This window comes from Pagrus major, chromosome 12 (assembly GCF_040436345.1).
Source record: "Pagrus major chromosome 12, Pma_NU_1.0".
NCBI lineage: Eukaryota > Metazoa > Chordata > Actinopteri > Spariformes > Sparidae > Pagrus > Pagrus major.
Genome location: NC_133226.1, coordinates 19532155 through 19556791, shown reverse-complemented (window position 1 = coordinate 19556791; position 24637 = coordinate 19532155). Strand labels below are relative to the sequence as shown.

Sequence of the window (24637 nt, the reverse complement as noted above, 5' to 3'; positions counted from 1 at the left end):
TGTAAGGACCTCCTGCAAACTGTGACCTTTTCATGCGGCTGCACAATGCTGCCATGGAACAATTAGCTGAGCATTGTGAACAAGTCAAGGCTGACCACACGTGATTATGAGATAGTTTGGCTTTTATTTGTCTTGTGTGAACATAGGATATGTCCCAACTGTCTGTGAATGTGTAGCACAGACTGCCAGTCATGACTTAAATGATGCAATTTTTGTCACATTGGTTTCCATACCTTCTCCGCTGCTAATTTTCTGCTTGTGTCTATTTGAAATGCCCTGCTCTCCCTGCCCTGGATCCATGGTGATTAAAGTTTCAGTCTCTAATTATACAGAACTGAGTCCTGAGAGAGCTGATTAAATGGAGAATAGGTTTAGAGAGGGAGAGGAGGAAACACACCACAGAGACGGAGCGAGACGCGAGCCAGGGTTTAGAGAGCAGGAATGAAGGACTGCTCTTGCAGCAAAAGGGAAGTGGTATGGTGTTAAGATGAAAGCAATGTCTTCAAGTGTGAAACCAAAAACCAGGCGATGAACGTCATTTATCTCAACTGCAGTGTGCTTAAGAACCAAAGTGCAAAATCCACTGATATTCAGGGTACATTATTTGCTCTGAGGCAAATGATGAGATGAGGCAATTGAAAGAAAGGTGACTGAGCAGAATGATGATTTTCAAACTGCCAAATATGGAAACCTGACACCGAGAAGAGGCAGTAAAAGGTTATCAGACGAGATTAAAATATGACTGAATGATTTAAGTCACAATATTTCAATTTGAATATTTACAATAGGTAAGATTTTTTTCTTTACCCTTCAATCAACTGGTACATAAAGAGAAGAGGGAAGCGTTCCCTGCCTTTACCTCCACTAAGCTGGTGAATAAATCAAAAATGTCTTTTACTCTTCAATCACTTATCTATCCCTCTCCCATAGCTATGAGATATACCCCAGAGTTGGTGAACTTTTGGTTCATAAATATCATGTCTGAGACTATCCATGCATTGATAAAAACAGACAAACTGTCAAACTGCTGCCTTCAATGCATCTGAAGAATTTCACAAAACACAGCGGAAAATTTTAGTGTATTATTGTGACAGTGTGACCCATTATTTACTGTGGGATAATATGGGTTTTACTCAGTGTTCTAATTTGCTCTGTTGACTTTATTTAATTGGTGCTCCAAAACAGGAAAAATCCATCTGGAAAAAATATATATATATATATCTTTTTATATATATTAATGTTGGATCTTCTTGGATTTGAAGATTAATTAGCCAGCAAACATTTATACACAGAACTGCACGAACAATTGCATGTGTTACTCATTCATATAGGCTACTATACTGCATACTGCTTAAGAACCATCAAATCAACTCTTGTAACAATAGCTATAAAAAATAAAGCATTTTAAATGGCAAGCCGAGGCTAACAAAGTTAGCTAGCTATGAGCCCAAATGCTCACAAACTGACCCAAAGTTTTGGGGCGCCGGATCCAAAAACTTGCTGGCAACACCAATGAGAGAGGGTATAAAGAAAAAAAAACAACACAAGCACTTTCCATAAATAGATGAGCTACACACTACGAAGTCTACAACACACAACCTTTCTTGATACCTTTGCTAACACATCAGTGTCATAAGACACACAGCTCCTGTATAATTCAGTTTATACCAGGATTCTGGTGAAGCAAAATGGGATTTTGCAACTTCATTCAAAATATGAAATTTTAATATTTTCTTTGCTTAAGTGCCAAGTGTTGTGAAATATTCAAGCATTTAATGCACTTGCATTGTTATGGTTTTCCTTTTACCGACAACAGGACAAAACAATTAAAAGCTTGTGACACGCATTCCCTGAGGCCTCAACATGTCCGGTTAGAAAACTTTCAGTACAGCATGAAAATATTTCTGAGACTACAGATTCTGACACTTTCTGAATTATGCTAGAGAAATTAAGGAGGGCACAGCTGAAAGAATAACACATGAGTTCTCGTGTATGACTCATATGTGGATTGAGCGGGCGTGCAGAGGATACGAGCTTTAGGTTCTAAGAAGCACTCTTCAAAGATTTGTCTTAGCACCTTAAAACTGTGCCTCTGATTCTGACTGCGAGTGTTGCAGGGCTACAGCAGCGTTCAAGCTTAAAGCAAACCCTAGTGAGAGCAGTTATTCCAAATCTCTCTCTGTCTGGATGTGTGCATTTAAGCCTTCAGACTCATCAGTCTTTCCAGACAGCGGAACAAATTTCAGCCTGCGTTCTTCTCTGCAATCTATTATGAAAGTGTCAGACAGAATAGTGACGGCTGTTGCTGTGTGCGACAAAATGAAGGAAGGGAAAGCCGGCTCTCGGGAGAATTTCTGAACACAGTTTAATAAATTTTGCTGCTTTAATACAGTCGTGCAACATATTACAACATCAGACCAGAGGAGACAAGAGGCCATTCACTTTTTATTAGCAATATCAGAGGAAGCCAAGATAATAGAATTTGATGTGACAGTTTCTTTTAGTGGCATGAATAACTAACAAAGCTCAACCATAATGACATAACATCTTCCAAATCAGCTTTAAGCTTCTTTGAGACCTCAATTTATGATTATCAGATTAATTGTGATGGCTGTAGAATAAGAGTTGGCTTAAATCTATGTTTTATCTCAACAACTAGTGGATGGATTACCATTAAATTCTTTCATGCATGGTCCCCACAGGATGAATCATTCTAGATTTAATGATCCTCTTACTTTTCCTCTTGCACCACCGTGAGGTTTAACATCTGTGGTTTCAAGTTGAATGTCTCAACAACTATGAGATGGATTGTAATATAATCTTGTACACACATTCATGTTCCCCTCAGGATCAACTGTACTAATTTCCCTTAACCTCTCATAGCACCATCATCAGGTCAAAACTGTAATTTGTTAAAAACTTTATTACCAAATATCAGCAAAATTGCTGACATGCTACACTTATATGGTCAACATGGAGATGATTAGCCATTATATCGTTGACATTTTACCAACTAAACATCTCTTAATCATCTCTATAAACAAACTTCATCAGGGTTGCATGACCTTCACCACCACTCAGCTTCTTACTACAGTATACTATACACACTTTTCTATAAATTGCTCAATATACAAGTTAGAAAGTTAGATTCTGAATAGTTTGCAAATAAAGTCTGCCTGTAAAGGTGGGCTAGTGACTAGATGAGTCTCCATGTTCAGTGTAATGATATTTAATGTCCCCAACAACATCTGTAGTCTCATTCAGCCATTCATTGTTAGCGACCATGTTTTTAAAGACACGTAAAGGCTTTGTAATTCACATGAGGGGGATTTACTGATGTAGTTTATGTCATAAAACAAAACACCTTTTGCAGAAAACTCATTCAAAAAACGCAGTGACTTCAAGACGAGGGAATTGGAAGTACAAGTACTGGTTTTAGGACTCATTCCTGTTGCACTGACAAACCAAACAATTTTAAAATGTGATTCCAAGATTAAATTAAGACCTAACCCCATCCACATACCATGATGGGTAAAGAGGCCTGAGTCTTAGAGCAAACTGTAGAGGACGACCCTTTGGTTATTGAGGGTGTCTCCAGTGTTATAACGCTGTCGTCCTCCTTCCTGTAGAGACTGTAGTTCTAGGAACAGAGTTCTGAGTCATGGAAGCAGCTGTATTACAGATACTGTAAATAAACCTTCTGGGCTCTGAAAGGTACCTGTCAACAAGCTCCTAATGAAAGTCCTTCAGTTAATGTCATTTGGTTCATGCTTGAAAGTCTGACTTGAGAGAATCTTAAAGGGAAAGGTTAGAAAAGGTCACTTTTTTTCCCTCCTGCTTTTCATGGCTATTTTTAGAGTGAATTAATGTGCAGGATTAGGTTTTGCAAACCAAATCATGGAATAAGAAATTATGGGCAACCCCCCACTCCCGTTGGCTGATCCTGAAAAGCAGAGGAATGTGGGGTGCATTGTGGGTCATTGATGCTCCCCTGTAGTACCATTGATTCCATACAGGAGTACACAATAGGCCCTATAGATCGCAACCTAGCAACCCCTTCATTACAATTCTCAGGATTTGGGGAGTTCCAAGGAATTTCACTTCTTTTTCCCCCGATTGGGTACACAAAGAGACGACTGTTGGGAGCAGAACTGAGCTGAGAAACACAACAGCTGTCCAACCAGCCTGGCATTTAATGTGAAAAGACACTTCTTGGAAATCAAAGTAGCAGGAAACAATTTGAAATAAAATTAGCACATTTCTTTTCTGTTATACTCCAACTGTGAGTGCTAATTTTTCACTTGTTTTGGCAACCAGGCAGCTGCTTCTCACAATGTCCCATTAATTTAACAAAGAGTCTGAGCTTTAATCACTGCTGCCCAACTAGCCTCTCACCCTGCGAGCGGTATTTTTCAGACAGGCCTCTCAGCCTCGCAGCCAAACGGGGAGGACGGAGTGACTCCCCTGACGCTGGAGAGGCCCAAACCTCCGGAGTGAACTGGCACGTCTCATCATTAGTCAGCAGCAGTGTGATAAGGGAGCAATTACCTCAACAGTCGCCACGGACGACGACCTTGGCCTAGATCTGCAACGGACTGGAGATTGTGTTTGTGCACGCTGGTAGTGTTATGTGTAAAAAAAAGAAAGAAAGAATAAGATATGAGAGCTGGATAGCCAGACACATTTTTTGAGTGTGTGTCTTCTTGAATTTAGATGCTTGCCGGTGCCTGTCTCTGCCCACACGAGCGCTTTCCGCCTGAGTGCAGATATTATCGATTGGACTCCCGGGCTCAAGTCTGTTGGCAGCCTCCAGTGAGCAGCAGCAGCAGTCTGGTCCTCAGGAGACAGGGTGCTAAGAGGAATCAGCCCGCTCACAGGGCTGCTTAACGAAGGCTTCTGCATGACAGCACGGTTACACGCAAGACTGCAATTTACTGCAAGGGTATAGAACAACTGAGGCTTTTATTGTGAAATATATTTTTTCCAGTAGAGTTTCTAGTTTTGATTGAAGAGCTTGGTTTTTGTTGTCATATTTTGTGGGTTTTTTTCTAGCTTGTTTATTCTTGATTTCAGTGGTAAACTCCTGGAAGATAAATAAGCAACCACAGCTGGCACTGACACTGCACCAGCTCCATCTGGAAGCTACAGCTGTGACTCTTTATATAAATGACTTTCATTACTTTGCACCGCAAGTGTGTTTATAGCGGCTGACAGACAATATTGATCAATCCTGGCTCGTGTTAATACATCTGGACAGAGGCATTGAAGGAATCAGAGCCGATGATCTCTGGGCAGCCATTACACCAGACCATGTGGTACACTTAATTGATCATCGTTAGGTCCTTCAAACTCAAATTAAAGCAGCAAGGTCAGACAGAAAAGCTGCCACGGATGAAAACTCGTGGGATGAGTCAACCCGTTCCTTTGGAGAAGAATCAACTCCACTTGAAGCGGGCTTGTCAGAGGAAAACAGCTAAGGCCCCAGAGCGGGCCCGGGCAGGCACTCCTTGAGTGTTGGCGCCCTTGCAGTGAGAATGGACCCACGCCTGAGTGACTCACTGACAGGCACAGTGAAAGGACAGCCAGTCCCAGAGCGCTGACGGCGGCTACTCAGGGTTAGTCACATGGGACGTAGAGGAAATACAAAGGAACAACCTGAGCATGCCAAACACTCAGGCAGAAGGTGCTCAAGGATACACTCAAAGTATGAACATCCACATGTGCACTCAGGAAGAAACCACAATAATTATATATATATATATATATATATATATATGTATATATATATATGCTGTCCCAGAATGTTAATAACATTATTTCACAACTTACAAAAATTCAAAGTGATGTAACACTGACTTATAATCTCATCTGTGACATCAATATGTTTCAAATGCATAAGTACACCTGCAGCCTCCAGCCTGTCACAGAAAATATCATCGTAATCCTCTTCCAAATTATTCCACTCAAAGACGGTGACAGCGTCTCCTTCACAAGTAAATCTGAGTCACAAGAAGCTCCAGTGAAATTAACAATAATGAGCCACAAATTGTGAGTAGTTTTGCCAGGAAGCAAGATTTTAAATCATCTCAGAAAATGACTCAGTTTCATTGAATACAATAATTATCATTAGGATAATTACTATGATGTGTATTATCATTAGTTAAAACAATCCTAAAAGAAATGAAATTTTTTTTGTTGAACAAATGCTTTTTATAATCTCACAAAATAACAAGTCCTGACAGACATGAACCTTGTTAGAAACTTGAAATCAAGTCATTTGGTCAGAGTCTAAAGTAAGTCCCAAGTCATTTGGTCCGAGTCTCAAGTCCCAAGTCATTTGGTCAGAGTCTCAAGTAAGTCCCAAGTCATTTGGTCAGAGTCTCAAGTAAGTCCCAAGTCATTTGGTCAGAGTCTAAAGTAAGTCCCAAGTCATTTGGTCCGAGTCTCAAGTCCCAAGTCATTTGGTCCGAGTCTCAAGTCTATTCAAGTCAAGTGACAGGTTGTATCAAGTCAAGTGACAGGTTGTATCAAGTCAAGCTAAGTCAAGTCTCTTCACCTCCCAAAGATTCTGCAGTCTTACCTGCAGTTTTCGATCTTTATAAAGAGAGAAGACAAGGAAATAGTTCCTGTCTAATAATCATTTTATTGGCCGATGTATGTAACTGGTTCAAAAAGTATGACAATGAATTGTGTTATAATTGATAATCACTGAAATAGTATTTTAAAACACTTAACTTAAAACATCAAATGAACAAAGACAAGTCACCCAAGTCCTCATGTCTCAAGTTAAGTCAAGTCCCAAGTCTTTAACCTCCAAGTCCAAATTGAGTCTCACGTCATTTATTTTCTGTCAAGTCAAGTTACAAGTCATCAAAACAGTGAGTCCAAGTCCACATCACAACGACTTAAGGGTCATCTTGGTCCACAGCAGTGATGCACGGCTCTGTTTTCTAAAGCTTGTAAATAGCTGTATATCATTTATAAAGTGCTTCACTGGCTCAACAAGCGAGGCTGTCTGGGAATCATTCAGTATTCATCCAGCCAAGAGTATAAAGTATACAATATAAAGTATTTTTGGCGCCGGTTCGTGTGTCTCGCACATTTTTTTTCACAGATCAATCAAAATAAACTGTTGTCTAGATGCAAACATGCTGGCAAGTAAATTTTAAAAAGCATTCTGCAGCAAGAGGTTAACACAGGGACCATGGTGATTAAGAGATGCTGAGCGTGCCTCTGTCCGATGCAGTCGTCTGGCAAAGCAGCAGTCAGAGTAATAGGATTACTGAGACGAACGCTGTCAGATCACAAACCTGAAAATCCCAGCACCCAGTGCAGGGGGGGGCCACACATCACAGATCTACATGCAAATACTGTAAAAATAGTCCAAAAATACTGTGTTTATGTTACTTTATAGTCAACATGTTGAGTAGTAGTGAGGGCAGAAGCAGAGTCTACACTTTGAGGGTTTTGAATAGAGACATGTTTAACATCCAGCTAATAAATAAAGACTTACATCAGTCTAAAGATTATCATATTTTCCAAATGTCTTAAATCAGGAGAAATAACCTTTCAGTGCATAAAACACAAAGAGAATTATAATAACCTAGACTAACCTGGATATATTACATACATACATATCTGTTGCCAACCTGTAGCTCTACATGTCCACCATCACAAACACAAATGTGAATGGACAGGACACTGGGGAGCCTACAGCTGGTGTGAGGGATGAAAATAAACCAGGGAAAACAAGAAAGTAGGTGACTAACCATTTACTAAAACAATGTAAGGTTTGAGGCCAAATACAACTGCCTGATTAACCACATGTTAACCCTGTTTCAGGGGGTTAAACGTGGGGTGCCATCTGTGCCTCACATGCAAACATGCCCCTCGGAAGAGGCTTTAAGAGTGTGTGAGAGCTTTGAAAGCTCAGTCATGAGTAGCCCAAATCCTTGTCTGAGAGGACTGAGACAGCTCGTCATGCAGGCGACAACAGAAGGTTGTGCAAAGTGTGTCACTACACTGCACTCATTGATGACAGCCACCTCCTCTCTACTCCCAGTTTTCCCACTCGCTGACTTGTTCCTTCCAGTTGTCAAGGTAAATATGAATTCACACCCAGGAGGAGTGCTAAAATCATGGCACACCTACAAAATATGTGGAAAAAAAGCAAAGTTAGCTTTTTTCATTTGTTGGCCCTGTATCACTGAGGCTCTTTGATTCACAGTGAGCAATGCACCGCAGCAGATTAGAGGTAATCATATAGATCAAAAGCTTTTTGTGCAGAATCAAAGGAGATGAGCAGTTGTTAGTATGGAGTCTGATAACCAAGATGATCAGTGTGCTATTTTCGTGATAACAGGAAAGGGTCTACAGTCAGAACTGCTCTGTGGGGCTTTACTTGCTAATATAAACACGCTAACACGCTCATAACGACAATGTTCGCAGGTTAGCGTGTTAGCATGTTAACATTTGCTGATCAGCAACAAAAAGTACAGCTGAGGCTGACGAGAATGTCATTAGTTTTGCAGGTATTTGGTCACAAATTAAATTTTTTCTGATCTCATTTTCCAGTTAAAGGGTAACTCCACCAATTCTACAAATTACCATGTGTTTACAAGTATTGGGGAGAGCTACTGCATATGTGAAAAAAGTAGTATAAGAGAGTTTTGTGGCTCCAGAGGATAAATTTCTTCCAGTGATGTCACTCAGTGGCTAAGTTGCATTGTGGGTAATGTATAGGGATATCTCTGGTTCCACTATAAGGATTTTGATCAATTACTGTCCACAGTGAGTCCAACATTGTTATAGGAGTGCAAAGCTAGACCAGTGGACTGCTTTTTAGAACTAGGCGCCTATTATGCAACTGTGTGACATCACAAGAGGCAATTTATCAGATCACATGCAGCTTCCTCACATATGCAGTAGTGCTCCCCAAGACATGTAAACACACTTTAATGTGTAAAATTGATGGTGTCATTGAAGCCTGTTTCAACTATATTTCAGTTTCTTATTTGGAAAGTGAAACCTAAGATGTGACAGGAAGGTTTTAAGTTTTGCTACATATTCAGGACATTTAGTTCATGGATGTTGACCAAAACTTCAAGGATGTTTCGCTTGTAATAATACAGTCCAAAAGTTACAAGTTTGGTGACAGAGATCTCTTTGTTTCATAGCAACTGTAACTGTGACCAAATACTGTTTAAGAAGGTTAGTTTAGTAATACTTTTAGCCGGGATAATGGAAGTCACAACATAGTCCTGTACTAGTTTGATGAATCTCATGTAGGTGATGGCACAGGGAGAAAGAAACAACCAGACAGACAGATAAGACAGAGATCTGAGGAGCACAGGCTTTATCTTAACCCCCAAATGCACACAGAAAGTGAGAGAGCAGACACTAAAATCCAAGTGGGATCGAATTATTCAAAGGAAGCACAAGAAAAAAGTACAAAGTTTGGGAAATTGAGATTCTGTTCCAAAAATATGCTAATGCCTCCAGTGCATATGATTAGACAGCTTATGGGCTGTCTCCTCCCTCATTATCTATTCAGGGTTTCTGCCCTGATGGCTCGATGCAAGTGGAGATAACAATAAATGCAGAGAAACAGTTTCCCAAACTTTCACTGCAGAGCAGTGTGTTATATAAACAATACTGACGTTAATCAAACAGCACACATTCCTCCTGTGCCTGACTATTTGATCTGTTAAAAACCTGCACTGCCTCCGTGACTGACGTTAATGACAGAGTTTGACAGGCAGGGACATGGTCCTCTGTGAGGCCGAGACATTGTTAATCTGAGTGACAGTCTCATTAGCCTTGTCATTTGGACAGCAGAGAATTTGTTATCTTGTTAGCGTCTGAGAGGACGGCAGAGTTCTGAGGATGAGCAGCAGCAGTTTATTCACATCATTTATCCAATTAGAGTCTAACGGGGCAACCGTTGTGTCCCTAATGGACCAAAGCAAAAAACACAATATTATTGACAAGTCTTGGATTCCTAAAAACATCCATGAACCTTTAGTGGAATTTTACAGATAAAATGAGTGTTTCAACAGAAAGACAAAATGATAAATTGTAGATAATGAGTGCAGTGATCCATATCTTTACTATCAACAGTTTTGATTATCGCATTCTCAAGTATGGGACTGATGGACAAATGGACAACCCGAGACATAGTGGCTCACAAAAATTTGAAAAAAATGCTTATCACAAATTTCTAGAGCTCAAAGTGACGTCTTCGGATTGCTTCTTTTGTCGAACCAACAGTCCAAACACTCTTCATCTACTATCATAAATGACAGAGAAAAGCGACAAATCCTTTTTAAAGAGGCTGGAACCATTCAATGTTTGACTTTTTTTTCTCACGTTACAACCAATGATGCTGGATGGCAGCCTGCATGTAGGATTCCCAATCATGCAACAGTCGACCAACATCCACCTGAGGTCAGGAGGAGGTCAGGAGGAGACTCAGCTGACGTGGGTTGACCCATTCATTCAGTCTGCACAGGATATAAGCCTGTCTCCACATGGAAAACACAATATTGCTTCATTAAGGGTTTTAAAGTAATCCGAAATAGTCAGCAGAAAGACGTTACAACTACAAACGCGTTGTGTAGGTAGCAAAAAAGAGGTTTTGACGGCAGAAGTCAGTAGCGATTTAGCATCAACTTGATCTCAGAGCTTTTAAACCTCAACAGCTTCCTGCGTGTTTAAACCAACACAGACTTGAGGAGCACGAGGAGTAAATGTAGCAACAATGATGAAGGCAGTGAAACAAAAAGAGAATCAGAGTGCAGGGAGGAGGTTGAACGGTAGGAGCAGGAGAATGAGACCTTGGGGCTTTCTGTGTAGCACGCTGGAACAAGATGAGAGAAGAAGTGAGATGAATGCGTACACACATATACACAACTGCACACACACACGCACACACGACTCCAAATAACATTTAGAAGTAGGGCAGCCTATCTGCCAGCTCAAAAGCCTGCAGCGCTTTCCTCAATTATTATCCAACAAACGATACCATAATACAATAGACCTAGTTTATCTGCCTACTCATGCTAAGAAAGAAGGCTTCCGGGCAGAGAAGCACAACTTGCACACATGAAACTTGTTTATTTTAAGAGAGTTTCTGGTAAGATGTTCACTTTAATTTGTGTGAATATGATTAAAAAACACTTTAGCCTAGTGTTTTTCAAAATTGAATACCAACCAAATAGTGTTAACTCTACAGATAGGGCAACATCTATGCTTTTCCTGTGCAACTATCATCACATATATTCAGAGTTAATTCCTCCAAAGTTTGAGCCCATCCTTAACCTGAAGGCGAGATGAGAAAGACGTGTTTTGGCGGCAGAGCTGGTTGCCAGGGAGACCTGAGGAGCGGCCTGACATTTGTGGTTAATTCAGATCTGCGGCATAATAGCGAGAGGGAGCGAGGGCTCAACAGTATCACTCATCAAAAGACGAACTGAGGCAAACCATGCAATTGAAATTCTAATCTAATTCAAATCTAATCGTTCTGTTGGGATGATCGGGATGACCGAGCCGACTTTGTACATTAACAGAGATCAGATCAGAGAATTACTTTGACCAAATGTAGGCACAGTGACCTGCAAGAGGAAGAGAGAAAGTGAAAGAAGACACAAATACTTGTGGTTCTTACAGTAGCACGGGAAGCACTGACGTCATGTAGCGAGGAGCAGATGCAGATGATGATAAAGAGTTTCACTTGCACTACAAAAGAAATACACTTCAACTAGAATAAAGGTCCTCAGCCTTGATAGCATCTCTGTGAGGATGTACTCAGGACCATGTTCACCATCTTAGTTTGGCGTGTTAGCATGCAAACATTTGATCAGCACTAAAAACAGTACAGCTGAGGCGGATGGGAATTTCATTTATTTTGCAAGTTTTTGTCAAAAAAGTTCTTGGGAAAATAAAACTTTTGAACTGATGATGCAGTTCAGTTGCCAGGATAAGTCAGTTAACGTTTTTGCAAACCACTGATATGATCTTTTACAATATTTGTTATAACATGTTCACATTTCATGTTTATGTCCTGACTTTCATATCACCTAAGTTAAACAAACAGGTAGAGAGGTACTGAAGTTAACATGTATGGAAGCTCATTGTGTAATTGGATCATTTTTGACGTTTTCATATCATGGAGTACAAGTAGGCCTCGGCAATATATCGATATTATATTGTTATGGTGATATGAAACTATATATCGTTAAGTGTTGTCGTTTCCTGGTTTTTAAGGCTAAATAAAAGTGATTTAATTTTCTGAACTTACCTGACTGAGATTTCAAGATATCAAGAAAAACATTGCACATCCCAATATAGCCTCAAAACATTGCAATATTATTTTAATAATATTGGAATTACCGTAATCAAATTGTAAATGTTATTTTTTCCACCCTTTGTGTATATACAGGACGTTTTGACCTATACAACTCTCAGACAGTATTCTATGCTAATCCAAGGGCAAACATGCAGCCTGATGCAAAGGTGCTCACATGGCTGCATGCAGGTGCAGGCACACACCAACAGCACACCCACATGTGCCCAGATCCTGGTCTGTTGACTTTAGTTGTGTTTGTCCTTCAGATTAACCACAGACGGATTTGCAGCAGGCAGCAGCAACAACAGTAGCGAGCAGGTTTTGTAACCGTTCTGTTGAGTTTCTGGTTATGAGCTCCACAGGGGCCTTTACACTGTAATGAACTATAAGCTTGGACTTGCTGACATAATACATTTCTTTCAAAATAGAGTAAAAATAATACTGCCTTTATATAGCTGACCTGGTTAAAAATGCCAACCTTGACAAGTCTGTGCAACGTTTGTATTTTCAATTCCAATCCGTCTTTTTTTGTTGTTGTTGTTGAAACAACTGAGTCATACAAATCTATTTTTAGAAAATAATGATTTTCAAGGCTTGAAATTTTACAGACAAGACACTCATGTGTCTATCCAATATATACAGGAAACCAAAAAAACATGACTCCCACAACGTTGCATGCCGAGGCTGCAGAGAGCTACAGTCAGGAAAAGTCTCTGCAGAAAATGTGCCTTCAGGCTCTTCAGCAGGATTGAGTTCATGGCTTTAGAAAATGTCTTTTCCTTTAGGATGGGGCTTGTTTTGGGTGAGTGTGGGGAGATCAGGGTGCATAAGACTTGACTAATTGTAGCGCTGAAAGACATGGCAGCGCCTTAGGGCAGATGAAGAAAGCCTGTGTGTTTGTGTATGCGTGCGACATGATGCTGGTTGTGGAGGCAGGGACCACTCACCACCTGTCTGTCCATCCATGTGAGCAACGACCTGCTGTCCCTTCAGTACACTTATCCACACACACACACACACACACACACACACACACACACACACACACACACACACACACACACACACACACACACACACACACACACTCACACACACACACACACACTACTGTTGAGGAAAAAAATGCCCCCCAAAAAAATTGCGAAATTAATACAATTTTGACTAAAGGCTGTTGCACACCATGTCTATTTTTTCATATATGTTTTTTTAATCCGTCATCTGACAAAAAATGTTACGCTCAGAAACCTTGCACAGTCCAACGCTTTTATTTTTCTTGTCATTGTGAAAACTGGCAATCGCAACTGACGGCAAAGTGGAGTCGTCAAGCAGTGAAGCTGACTTTGTGGTCGCCTCGCTTCTTGAAAAATTCAAAATAAAATACTCCATCCAAGAGCAAGAGCAAAGAGAGTTTCACCTGAGCTGCGGAATTATCCCGATCGCTCCCGGGTGTATTTCAGGATGTCATGACATGCACACATCACAGCACATTAATCCAAATTGTGCCATCAGAAAAGTGCATGCTAGTTTCACCTGGATCCGCAAATATCGGTCAAGATCATGGTTAATCATTTTTGCTGTGATCAGTCTGTTTTATCACACTGTTTTATCACACTACGGTGGCTCTGAACAATCAAACTACCCTCTAAATCCCTTTAACGGATGCAAAATAAGGCAGAAAATCGATCCTGTTCAGAAAACAATTATGAAGGCGGAAAGTTTTGCAGTCGGTGTGTAAACATGATAGACACAAAATTGGGTCGTATTTATTTTCAAACATGTGGCAATTTTGGATGAAAAATTAGACTTGGTGTGCCTCCTTTATGGAGGAACCTGTTCATTTCAATGGAATCACCGCAACCAGTGCATTTGTCTCGTGGGGACAAAGTAAATTAAAGTAGACTTTTTTGTATCAATTTTGGACAACTTCATTTAAAAATAGCAAGCTGTCTTGACAGTAGAAATGTGAAAAGATTCTGAGATGAATGTGGAAGATTCAGCATCCATGCAGTGCAGTGTATAATCAGGAGTTTGCTAACTACACAAAATTATAGCCTACTAAGGCCAAAATGAAGGAAGTCATGTTTCACAATTCACTTTTTTTAGCTTTGAGACTGGACCAATCCAATCAAACATCGGTACCGGGTTCCAATCCTGTACTGTTCTGATGTGTTTACATCCCCATGGTGCTAAAACCAGTGGAGCTGGTGGCCGAGGACGCCCTGGGCAAGTAAACGCTGAGCTCGAGTGAGAGTAATGCCTCATGCAATCGTCCGCCCAGGGAAGTGAAAAATAAATGTGCCTAAAGCAATATTATCTGAAAATAAACTGCGTGCTGTGTCGCTGAAACTGAGCTCGTGTGTTCAACAGGACTGATGAGAATTATCTGACATAAATGAGATAGTTGAGATTAACAGCTGGTGGTGCTAATTTTATAAGCGGGCACATTAAAACACTGCAGAAGAAGAGGGCACGATAAGATAACCTGGACTAATTAAATGAGAGCCAGACAAACCTCAAATGGTGAAAACACACAATGGAAATACGCCATTTGTGTTTGCTTCTCGTTATAATCTGCGGAACGTTACAGTCTCCATAACGCCAGAAACCCCAGGTGGATGGAAACGGATCTTATGTGACCAAATCACATCTTGCAGAGACTCCTGATGAATTTCACTGTGCCACTTTCTCATGTGACCGAGCCTTTACAGAGCACATCATGCAGAAGTGCACTTTTACACACTGATCACCGATTGTGACTTGTTTTCAAGTGACTGTTAATCAAGAAGAATGAGACACCCGTCCTCTCTGGGTTTGGATACACAAAGGGTGACTGCACCCTTTCAAAGCTGAAAGAACATCTAATCTGGTTCACATATAGGTCACCTACTATGCTCTTGTACATCTGCCATTAAGAAAGCATGAATACAAAGTGAAAACAATGCCCCCCAATATGTGTCATGTCTCCCTAAATACAGCATATGCCTCAGTGCAGACGCAGAACAACACCCAACCGCCCCCTCTGTGCTATAGATCTGTAACCCCCCTGGAGTTAAGCTGTGCTCTCATTTCTCTTTTGGTTTTCTGGGACATGCAGGGTGCCTTATTGTTATGCAAAAATGTGATTAACTGATGATTAAGAATTGTTTATCGGGTCCTGACTCCTGTTCAGTTTTCCTCGTGTTCATGTTGTTTGATCGTCATGTGTTCAAATCTAACTTTGGTTCTACTGTAGGTTTGGAGTGAAATCCCTCATTTGTGTATTTCACAGTCATGCATAGTCACATGTGACGTTATCACTATTCTCTCTGTGTTGTGTGTGTTCTGCAGCCTGCAGGCATGGGTAAGTAATTGTTATGGCTAGCTGCCAAATTCTGACAATACAGAAGGAAGGGAAAGAGAGAGAAATAGAGATAGCTAGAGGAAGTGAAATATGGCGATTTCTCTGTTACTCTGTGGAAGTTATTTATTTCGGCTGCTGCCAAATTAGTTAACTGCTGCCACAGGGTCATATGGCCAACTGACAGCTGGTCACATGACCTTAGAGAAGTTATTTAAGTGTTTTTATTACATATGTTTTGCTATATCTCAACTGTACCCAAGAATCAAGCCCAACAATAACTAAAAAGTCATTTTGTAGGTATTTTAGAGTTTGTCATTTCCTGGAAAATGATTAAATGTTGAGGTAGCATACACTCATTTTTATGATGCCGCTATAGGTGTATAAAGGTGTGTTTCTGGGGGGCAGTTCTCATGGACTATTGTACAAAACCACAAGTTTCTAATTTTATTCACTGATTTGGGTGAAACTAGTCCAGTACCTTAAATGGCAAGCGACTTCAAGCACATACAACTTAACATCCATACAGGTATAGTATCAGACTCGTGCTTGGTATCGATACACAAAGTTCAGTTATCAGAATTGTTATGGTGAGTTTTCTGTTTAAGTCTTAAGCGTAGAGACACAAAAGGGCACAAAGTGAAACTTAAGTAAAAGTGTAAGGTGTAAAAGTTTCTGCTGCAATCTCTGACAGGTCTGGAGTGCCTGTTTTCCCACTACATCCCTCTTGACTGTCAGAGTCATGGCAGCTTAACATGCTCTTAGAAGTTTTGACACAGACTCAGCGGACCCTCACTGAAATGTAGGAACCGAACCAAAAAACACAAGGTTTGTTTCTTTCTTGCACAGAGATTTTCTCATGAGATGTTTAAGACAGACAGAGGGACAAATGCAGAAAGAAGGGAGCCATGTAATTTCCAGCGAGACTCTTGGCAGTCTGAGGAAGGAGGCTGCATCCTGACGGACATGTGAGGGAGGCTTAAAATCCCATTAGGGCCGATCAAAATTCAAAGGGATGCATGCATAGCCTGCCCTCAGCCTAAAATCTATTCCTGTCAGCACTGAGTAGATGGCAGAGATGGGCTAAATTGAGACAGTCTATTCTGGTAGGAAGAGAGTGAGGGGATGAAAAGAAAACAGCAGTGGTGGGAGGGAGAGGAGGGGGTAAGAGAGAGGGTAATGGCAGAAGAGAGAATAGCCTTAAATTTGTTTTCTTTTGTAGAGAGACAGTGGCCTTTTGTAAATTGTTTCCCAAAAAAATTCCAGTATATACACGTCCTTTTCTGAGGCAGTGAGCTGTGGACGGCTACACCAAATCTCTCCATTTGGGAAGCGGCAACGCCAGCCTTTGTCATTCCTCGTTAATCAATTGCGGAGGTTGTTAGAATGCAAGGGGGCTATCTATTATGGAGCACTGGGGCTCACACACACACATTAATACATACAAATACGTGTGTGAACGCATACCACTGGGGTGGTTTCTATGCCACTGGTCAAACTGAATGAAACAAATTCTTATAAACCAACACAGTGGGACCAGTCAGCCATAATGGGAGAAGGTTTAACAAAAACAAAACCCTGAAAAGATCCACAGGGTACAAAACTGTCTCCTTTCACTTTCTCGCCGTGGGAATGGCAGGTGTGTGTGTTTGTCAAACGGCTGAGGATGGCTCCTCTGCTCTGTCAGAACCCAGCCTCACTGTTTGTTCAGAGATGATCAGGCCGTGTTGCTCTCTCTTCTCATGTTTGCTCCTGTTTCCTCACATCGACTGAGACTAAAGAGATTAGCTGAGGGAGATGAAACGACTATGGCTCTGCCAGCCACCAACCCCTCTCGCTTCCAGGACTTCCTCTCAAGTCTTTCTCCCACTGCCATCAGTTCATTCCTCACTCTCTTTAATCACACTCAACTCCGCCGAGTCTGTGCGCGGTCCCTCGGCTAAAGGGTTGCTCTTTTAAATTAAAGACAAGGCTTTCGGCTTTTGTGAGGAGAGATGAGGAGAAAGTCAGAAAGGCCAGTCAATATTCATCTACACAAAGCTAATTACATTTGACTTGGCAACCGACCCTGAACGCACGCGCCTGCCCTCTAAAATGCTCATGTGTTTGCATTCACACAGTGTAGGCACAGTGTGAGAGGGTTCAACCCAAAAAAGAAGTTCTTGGCAGAAAAATACAGTCGTTGCTTTCGCATGTGTTTGGAACAAATGGGACGAACAGCATGTGCAAGAACACATCCAGAACACATTTCAAAAGACCATGTAACTATTGAAAGAAGAAAAACACAATCTTCCTTTTTACCAATGAAAAGTTGGACTTATAAGGAGTAAAACCCTTGAATACTCTGGTATGACAAGTACTTTTTAACGGCTAATGTTAGCTTGCTTTAGTTAGCAAACTTCAGACCTATATTGCTGTTGTTAGTGCTGTGCGATATGGACAATTTTTTATATCTTGATATAGCTAATTTTATATCCCGATAACGATATATATCCCGCACCAAATCTTCTTGGGGTTCTGCTTCTGTATCCGCGTCTGATGTAACGTTACTAGTAACGTTATTTTCGTCTTCCATTACGCTCTCCTCCGTCTCCGCCATGCTGCTTTGCCTCTGTTCACTCCCGAGCGACCGGTGCCGTAAACGAGTCCTTGCGGGTGACGTAAAAATGCTACCACAAAGCAGTAGCGTTGCTGCAGTTACATTCGCCTTCATACAATGAACTTGTTTTGAACTCAAAATTTGGATATCTAACGGTCATTCCGATGTTGAGTTGTGCTTTACACGGCGTATTAAATCACAACCGTAGTGTACGTTAACGTTAGTGTAGCAACAGTGCTAAACAAGTAGCCTACACGTTAAAAATTACGATATAGATAACAGAGGGTTATATCCTACAGTAGACATTTTTATATCGCACTACGATATATATCGTAATATCACACAGCTCTAGCTGTTGTGTAACTGATATTACTGAGACAATTCACTGGCTGTCCACTGTTTCGCTACAAACTAGCATTTCCCAGAATATATCTTTGTTTTTCTTGCTTGTGGTCACATTCCTTTTTTTAATTCAGTATTAAAATCAAAAAGTAAAACATAAAAGATCAAATGCAACGTTCATGTCTTTCTGTTAAATATGAGGATGCTGGCTTGACACGGTTAGCTTAGCTTAGCACAACACTGGAAATAGGGGGATACAGTCATCATTCTGGCTGAAACATTTTTAAAAAAATCAACAATTAGCATATCTACTAGCAGGTTATATCTCATTTGTTTAATCAATGCAAAACCTGGCAGAAAAAACAACTATTTGTGGTTTTACCGGAGGTTATGCATGGGACTATTTCTTAGCTGGGTGCAGTGACTTGTCAACGAGAGGTCACCAGACGACCAGCAGTGACTCCAAAGAAACACTCCACTTTGATTTTTGCTCAGTTTATCTGCTAAGCTAAGGTAATCAATTTCATGGACTAGTTTTAATGAACTAAGCGTATTTCCCAACAGGTTGAACTATTCCTTTAAAGTAAGGGAAGCTAAAGGTAAAGCAGGGAAGCTCCAAGACATAGGGGCAGCATATCACCAGAGTAACCGACAACTTTGCTAGCTATGATTGACTGTAGGTAGCTTTCGTTAGCTAATAACCTCATGGCTCAGTAAGCCGAGGAGCCGGTGGACCTGGAGTTTACCTGGACTCAGATCACAAGAGGATGACAAAACGCGGCAGGCGATAACGCGAGAGTTGGACATCAGAAGCAAGTGAAAACGGCGTGTAGAGATGGAATATTTTCACATGTTAACGTCAGTAGACATCTCTGCTTCACAGTATATAGACGTCTGTTGATAATGTTGGTTCCTTTTTTGAGTGTTATAAACAAACAAATTGCTCCTCTAAGCCCAGAACTTCCTACTGATGCCTTTAAAGCAACTGACTCAAGAAAATCTTGGAAAATAATTGGGAAATCATTTTTCAAATGCTCCTGCGATTGCAATATGTGTCCACAGCGGCTGCTGCTCAGTAAAAGTCATCTGGTCTTGCTTTAAAGATTAAACTGCAAAGATGACATGACAGAAAACCAGAGTCATCCACCGGTCAGTGTAATAACACGAGACTATAAATAGAGACATCTCTGTACTCACTGTCAGCAGAGATGACATTAAACACACATGACAGATGAATAAATAAGAGGTTGTTTTTTATAGATTGGTCAGTCCTATCAGCCTGACTCTCTTGTTTACATCAGTCACAGGGGACTCTATAGAGCAGATATACTTTACAATAGGCTGAGAGTTTCAACTTTAATACACTAACTCATTTATTATTCATTCAAGGCTTTCTTCGGCCCTCGAGGGAACACAATATACAGAGACAAACAAACCCAACATGCACCGTATGTATGCATCCACATGTGAGCACACACTCATAGCGCTAATGAAGCACTGCGTGTATTTTTTAATGGGAGCATGGTATAAACAGATGCTGGTATTTGATGTGAAAACAACTAGGTCTTTTTCTTCAGAGAGATAATCTCTTTTCTTGTAGCAATCAGAAGCATCTTCCCTTCCAGCCTGCCTGTACTTGCTGTGTTACGCTGTGCCTCAGCCTGCTGTGTGTCACCCCAATGATCATGTTTACCTTTACAAGCTTATTGATATGTCAGTTTGGGAATCTCAGGGAATAACAGCCGCTATCTGCACACTCAGCCCATTCACACACAGACTCAAAAAACTGTCAGGCTTTGTCTCTGTTCCATAGACCTACTTTTTGCAGATTTGCCTGAAATATCTCTTATGAACAGGGGGGTTCCTCTGATTTCACACACACACACACACACACAGTTTCACACTTAAAGCAACAGCTCGGCCACCTACAAACCCACTATTTTACACTACAGGAGAAAAAACAAAGCAAGAGTCTCGGATTCCCCCAAAAAAAGTTTGAACGTTGTGCCTCATGATTCATATATTTTTCAGAGGCTACATGCACATTTAGACTTTTTAGTAGCTCAAAAAATGAAATCACACATTTCTTCTCTGCACATTCACTCGGCTGGGCTTAAGAGCCTTGTCGTGTCTGAACCAAGCTCGTCTAGTGAGTCACATTTAAATAACAGAACCACCCCGGCTGCCTGATACGGCTTCTGGAGGAAAATGCTGGCCTACCGGGACAATGAGAGGGAAAAATGATTACATGATCCCCACAGTAACGCTACTGATATAGCTTCATGGGGAAAAAAAACCTATCGAGCCTGACTATGATATAATATGTGTGAAAAACAAGGAGGAAACGGGTCGACAGAGAGAAAAATTAAGCTCATGAACTCAAAAAGATTCTAATAAACTATCAGTTCAACACAAGGACTTTAATCAAGAATGTGATAACACACACACACACACACAGTGCCCTTCAGCCTCTCAAACACATCTAGGCAGGGCTATTCAGCATAGAAAGCCACACAATCAAGCCTTCTCTTATTGCTTTTTCCTTTCAACAAAACTCATCCCTGCCTCGCTTTTTCTCAGAAGTCGTGCTCTCCCGTCCATCCAGTGAATGACTCACTATTACCTCAATAAAAATGTCATCTGACAGCCACACATTCTTTGTATTGTGTGTGTGATTACTGTGCTATTCTTAAGATTCAGTCCTCCATCATGGACCAATCCGCACAGGACTGAAGAGGAGTGTGTAAGTGTGTGCGATTCTGGTCTTAAAACACTTCATGCCATCTTACCCTGATTCTCCTCATGGCCGCCACGATCTCCATCCGACTGTTGGGCCGGGGCACGTCGAGACTCCCCACGTACTGTAGTAAACAATCAGAGTCAGAGATGTTATCCCACACGCCACAAATGCACAGTTAATTTGCCGTGATCGTACATAACAAACTCAGTGATAGCATGTGTTAAATCGATTGTTATTATCACTAAACTATTCAACTTCAGCAGCTCCTACAGTGAGGTCCAGAGGGTATTTTTTTAGACTTTTATAACAACAAAAGCTGCCTACTTACTGTCTCCAACATGAACCTAAACTCTCACAATAGTGGAAAAATACTTTAAATATTTTCCATTGCAGAGAACCTGATAAAGCAAATATTTTGATTGAGCTTTGCTTTCTTAAGAAACTCTTTGTGGCTCGCATATATTCAGGTGTGTTACTGTGTAATTAGGGAGCTCCAGGGAACATGGTTGCTTCTGCGGTTGTTATTTCGAATCCTGTTAATTTTCTAAGGGCATAAATGAGTAACACTGACATTAATCCATCTTTTTATTTCATTGTTGGCTTTAGGATTGGGCAATATAGTGACATTTTATCTTTATATGGTATGAGACAAAGCATCTTCTTAGATTTTGGATATTGTAATATGGTGATATGTCATAAGTGTTGTCTTCTCCTGCTTTTAAAGGCTGCATTACAGTAAAGTGATGTAATTTTCTGACCTTAACATCTGTTGTACTTGTTCTAATACTTGCCTTAAAAGGTACAATATGTAAGAATTTTGGTTTAAAACATTCACAAAAAGTGTGAAGAAATAACAGTTCTGACATTATGTCAAAGACATCTACAGTATGCATTGTTTTGCAGAGATATCTCCTTGAGTTAGCATGCAAATCAGCTAGTCTCTAGACAGTTTGTACCTCAAGGGGTAATAGTCCAATAGTAAACAACACCAACACTCCTCAGGTGGCCAATTCTTACATATTGCACGTTTAACCCACATAGTCATTATATCCCCATTACTGTTGATTATTTATCAAAAATCTCATTGTGTTTGTATTTTGTGAAAGCACCAACATTCATCGCTGCAATATCGTTATCAAGGTATTTACTCAAAAATATTGTGGCATTTGAGGAGATTTTAAAATATCTTGTATCGTGATGAAGCCTAAAAATATTACAATTAGGGTGGTTGCAACTACAGCCCGACCAATAGTCGATTTTCGGAGCTAACGCAGCAAAAAATTTCGAAATCGATATTTGAGACGGTATATGCAAATTTTTTGCACTGATCTCCCAAATGTGGTTTTCAAACGGAGGCAGGATATTTATAAGTTTAACATAAACATAATTGCGATAACTACTTTAGTTAATTTGTTTGGCTACGATAATCGTGTAGTTAAAATCTGATATCGTGACAGACCTAGCTCCACAGTTTGACGATATATAGTATTACAAAATTATTATTGTTATCATCATTCACCCTAGAAGGACTGAAAACAGATTTGTTTTCATGACTGAATAAACAAACTGACCTTAAAAGGACAACACAATTTCTTTTTACTTTGTTTATATTTGGCGGACCCTGCCACCTTTCTAGCTTCAAACAGTGTTCTGGGGACCTTATTTTCCTCTGAGAACAGCTTGTTTATTCAGAGATTCTATCATTACCTCATTAATAGTGTAAACATTCAAATTCTGAGTTTGAATTTCTTCTCCAAAACTACACAGTGCCCCTTTAAACATATCATTTCAGAACATAATACATCCTGACAGACTTGAATCTTATTATAAACGTAAAATATATATATCTTTAGGGTTGTACCGATCCGATCACGTGACTCGGAAATCGGGGCCGATCACGCCACTGAAGACTCGATCGGGACTCGGACGTTACGACCCGATCAGAGATCGGTTTTATATATATTTATTTAGTCATTATTTGTATTAGATTGTTGATATATGGGCTATTGGTGATTCAAAATAAAAAAAATAAAATGAGTATTTACTACCACCGTTTACGACATGCGCATGCGCAGAAGACCAGCACGCCAGTTTGTTTTGAAGCGGAGTGGCGAGTTGTGGCGCACCATGTCTGCTGTGTGGAAGTATTTTAAAGTGAGTGACGAGAACGATGCAGTTGCAAACTGTCAGATATGTAAATTTGGGATATCGAGGGGTGGTAAAATATAATAAAAAATAAGGGACACCTTGGATAGTTTTCTTCGATCTTTTTAATTTTTTAAATGTATTATAAGAGTATCGGATCGGGACTCGGTATCGGCAGATACTCAAAAATCAAAGGACTCGGACTCGTATCGGGGGCAAAAAACCCTGATCGGAGCATCCCTTTTCAATAACAGTAACACAGTAGAATTCAATAACCTGGTTAAGTGAATGTATATGGTACGATAACAGTCAATAATCATACTTCAAACCGGTATATTGCTACAATGCAAACATAACTGAGGTAATTGCAGCCCTAAATGGAAAAAAAGGAATATTGAGAGAAAGACAGACTGAGGTGGGATTGCTACCCAATAAAATATAACATATAAGCAGCCTTGTTGTTGAACTTTGGACAAGAAACTCCTTGGTTTAACCCTTTGTGCCACTGTGCACTGTTTCCTGCTGTAACCTCTGCTTGTGTGAATTATCTCAAAATAAAGTTAGTGTGAATACAGCCAGTGAATCCTGTCGAGCTGCCTCCCTGAGAGCTTAATTATTCAATGACTTGTGGAGGGAAAACCTGAAAATACACTCAGTTCAGCTCACTTTTGAGCCACAATGAAAGCACATGTGTGCGTGTGGCCGCTGCCGTGCGTTCAAACTTCATGGATGGATCCGGTGCACCTGCCGCCGCGCTCCAACACAACACACAACACACACCGCGGGTTAAAACAGTGGCAAAACACGCAGGAAGCGCATATTTCACTTCACCTTGGCTTGGAAATGAATCCCATGCTGGTACGCCTCCTCGTTGTGGAGCGGCACCCTCGAGTCCGCCACATCGTCCACCAGGTTGTACCTGTTCCTCGCGGGCATCACGCGGGCTCCAGCCGACGACCCCCCCTCCTACTCCTCCGTCACTGTTTAACAACTAACCCGGTGTGAAACGCTACAATCCCGTGTGAGAGTACCGCACGGCTCCAGGAGTGACTTCCCGGTGGAAACGCAGTCCATTGTTGTTGCTTTGAGCTCCAGAAAGGTCCCGTCCTCCTCCACAGAGGGACA

The 24637-nt window shown here is 40.8% G+C and overlaps 1 protein-coding gene across 2 annotated transcripts in view; it reads right to left on the bottom strand.

The window, feature by feature from the left end:
* LOC141005506 (carboxyl-terminal PDZ ligand of neuronal nitric oxide synthase protein) overlaps positions 1-24637 on the bottom strand; it is a 53077-nt gene extending 28440 nt beyond the window's left edge. For both annotated transcript variants that reach the window (XR_012179875.1, XM_073477358.1), the window contains exons 1-2: positions 24344-24637; positions 21417-21488 (exon numbers count right to left, since the gene is read on the bottom strand). Coding sequence is in view for 1 of the 2 variants with exons in the window: in XM_073477358.1 (XP_073333459.1) it covers positions 21417-21488; positions 24344-24448 (177 nt within the window). In the remaining variant the exon portion in view is untranslated. The remainder of the gene's footprint in view (positions 1-21416; positions 21489-24343) is intronic.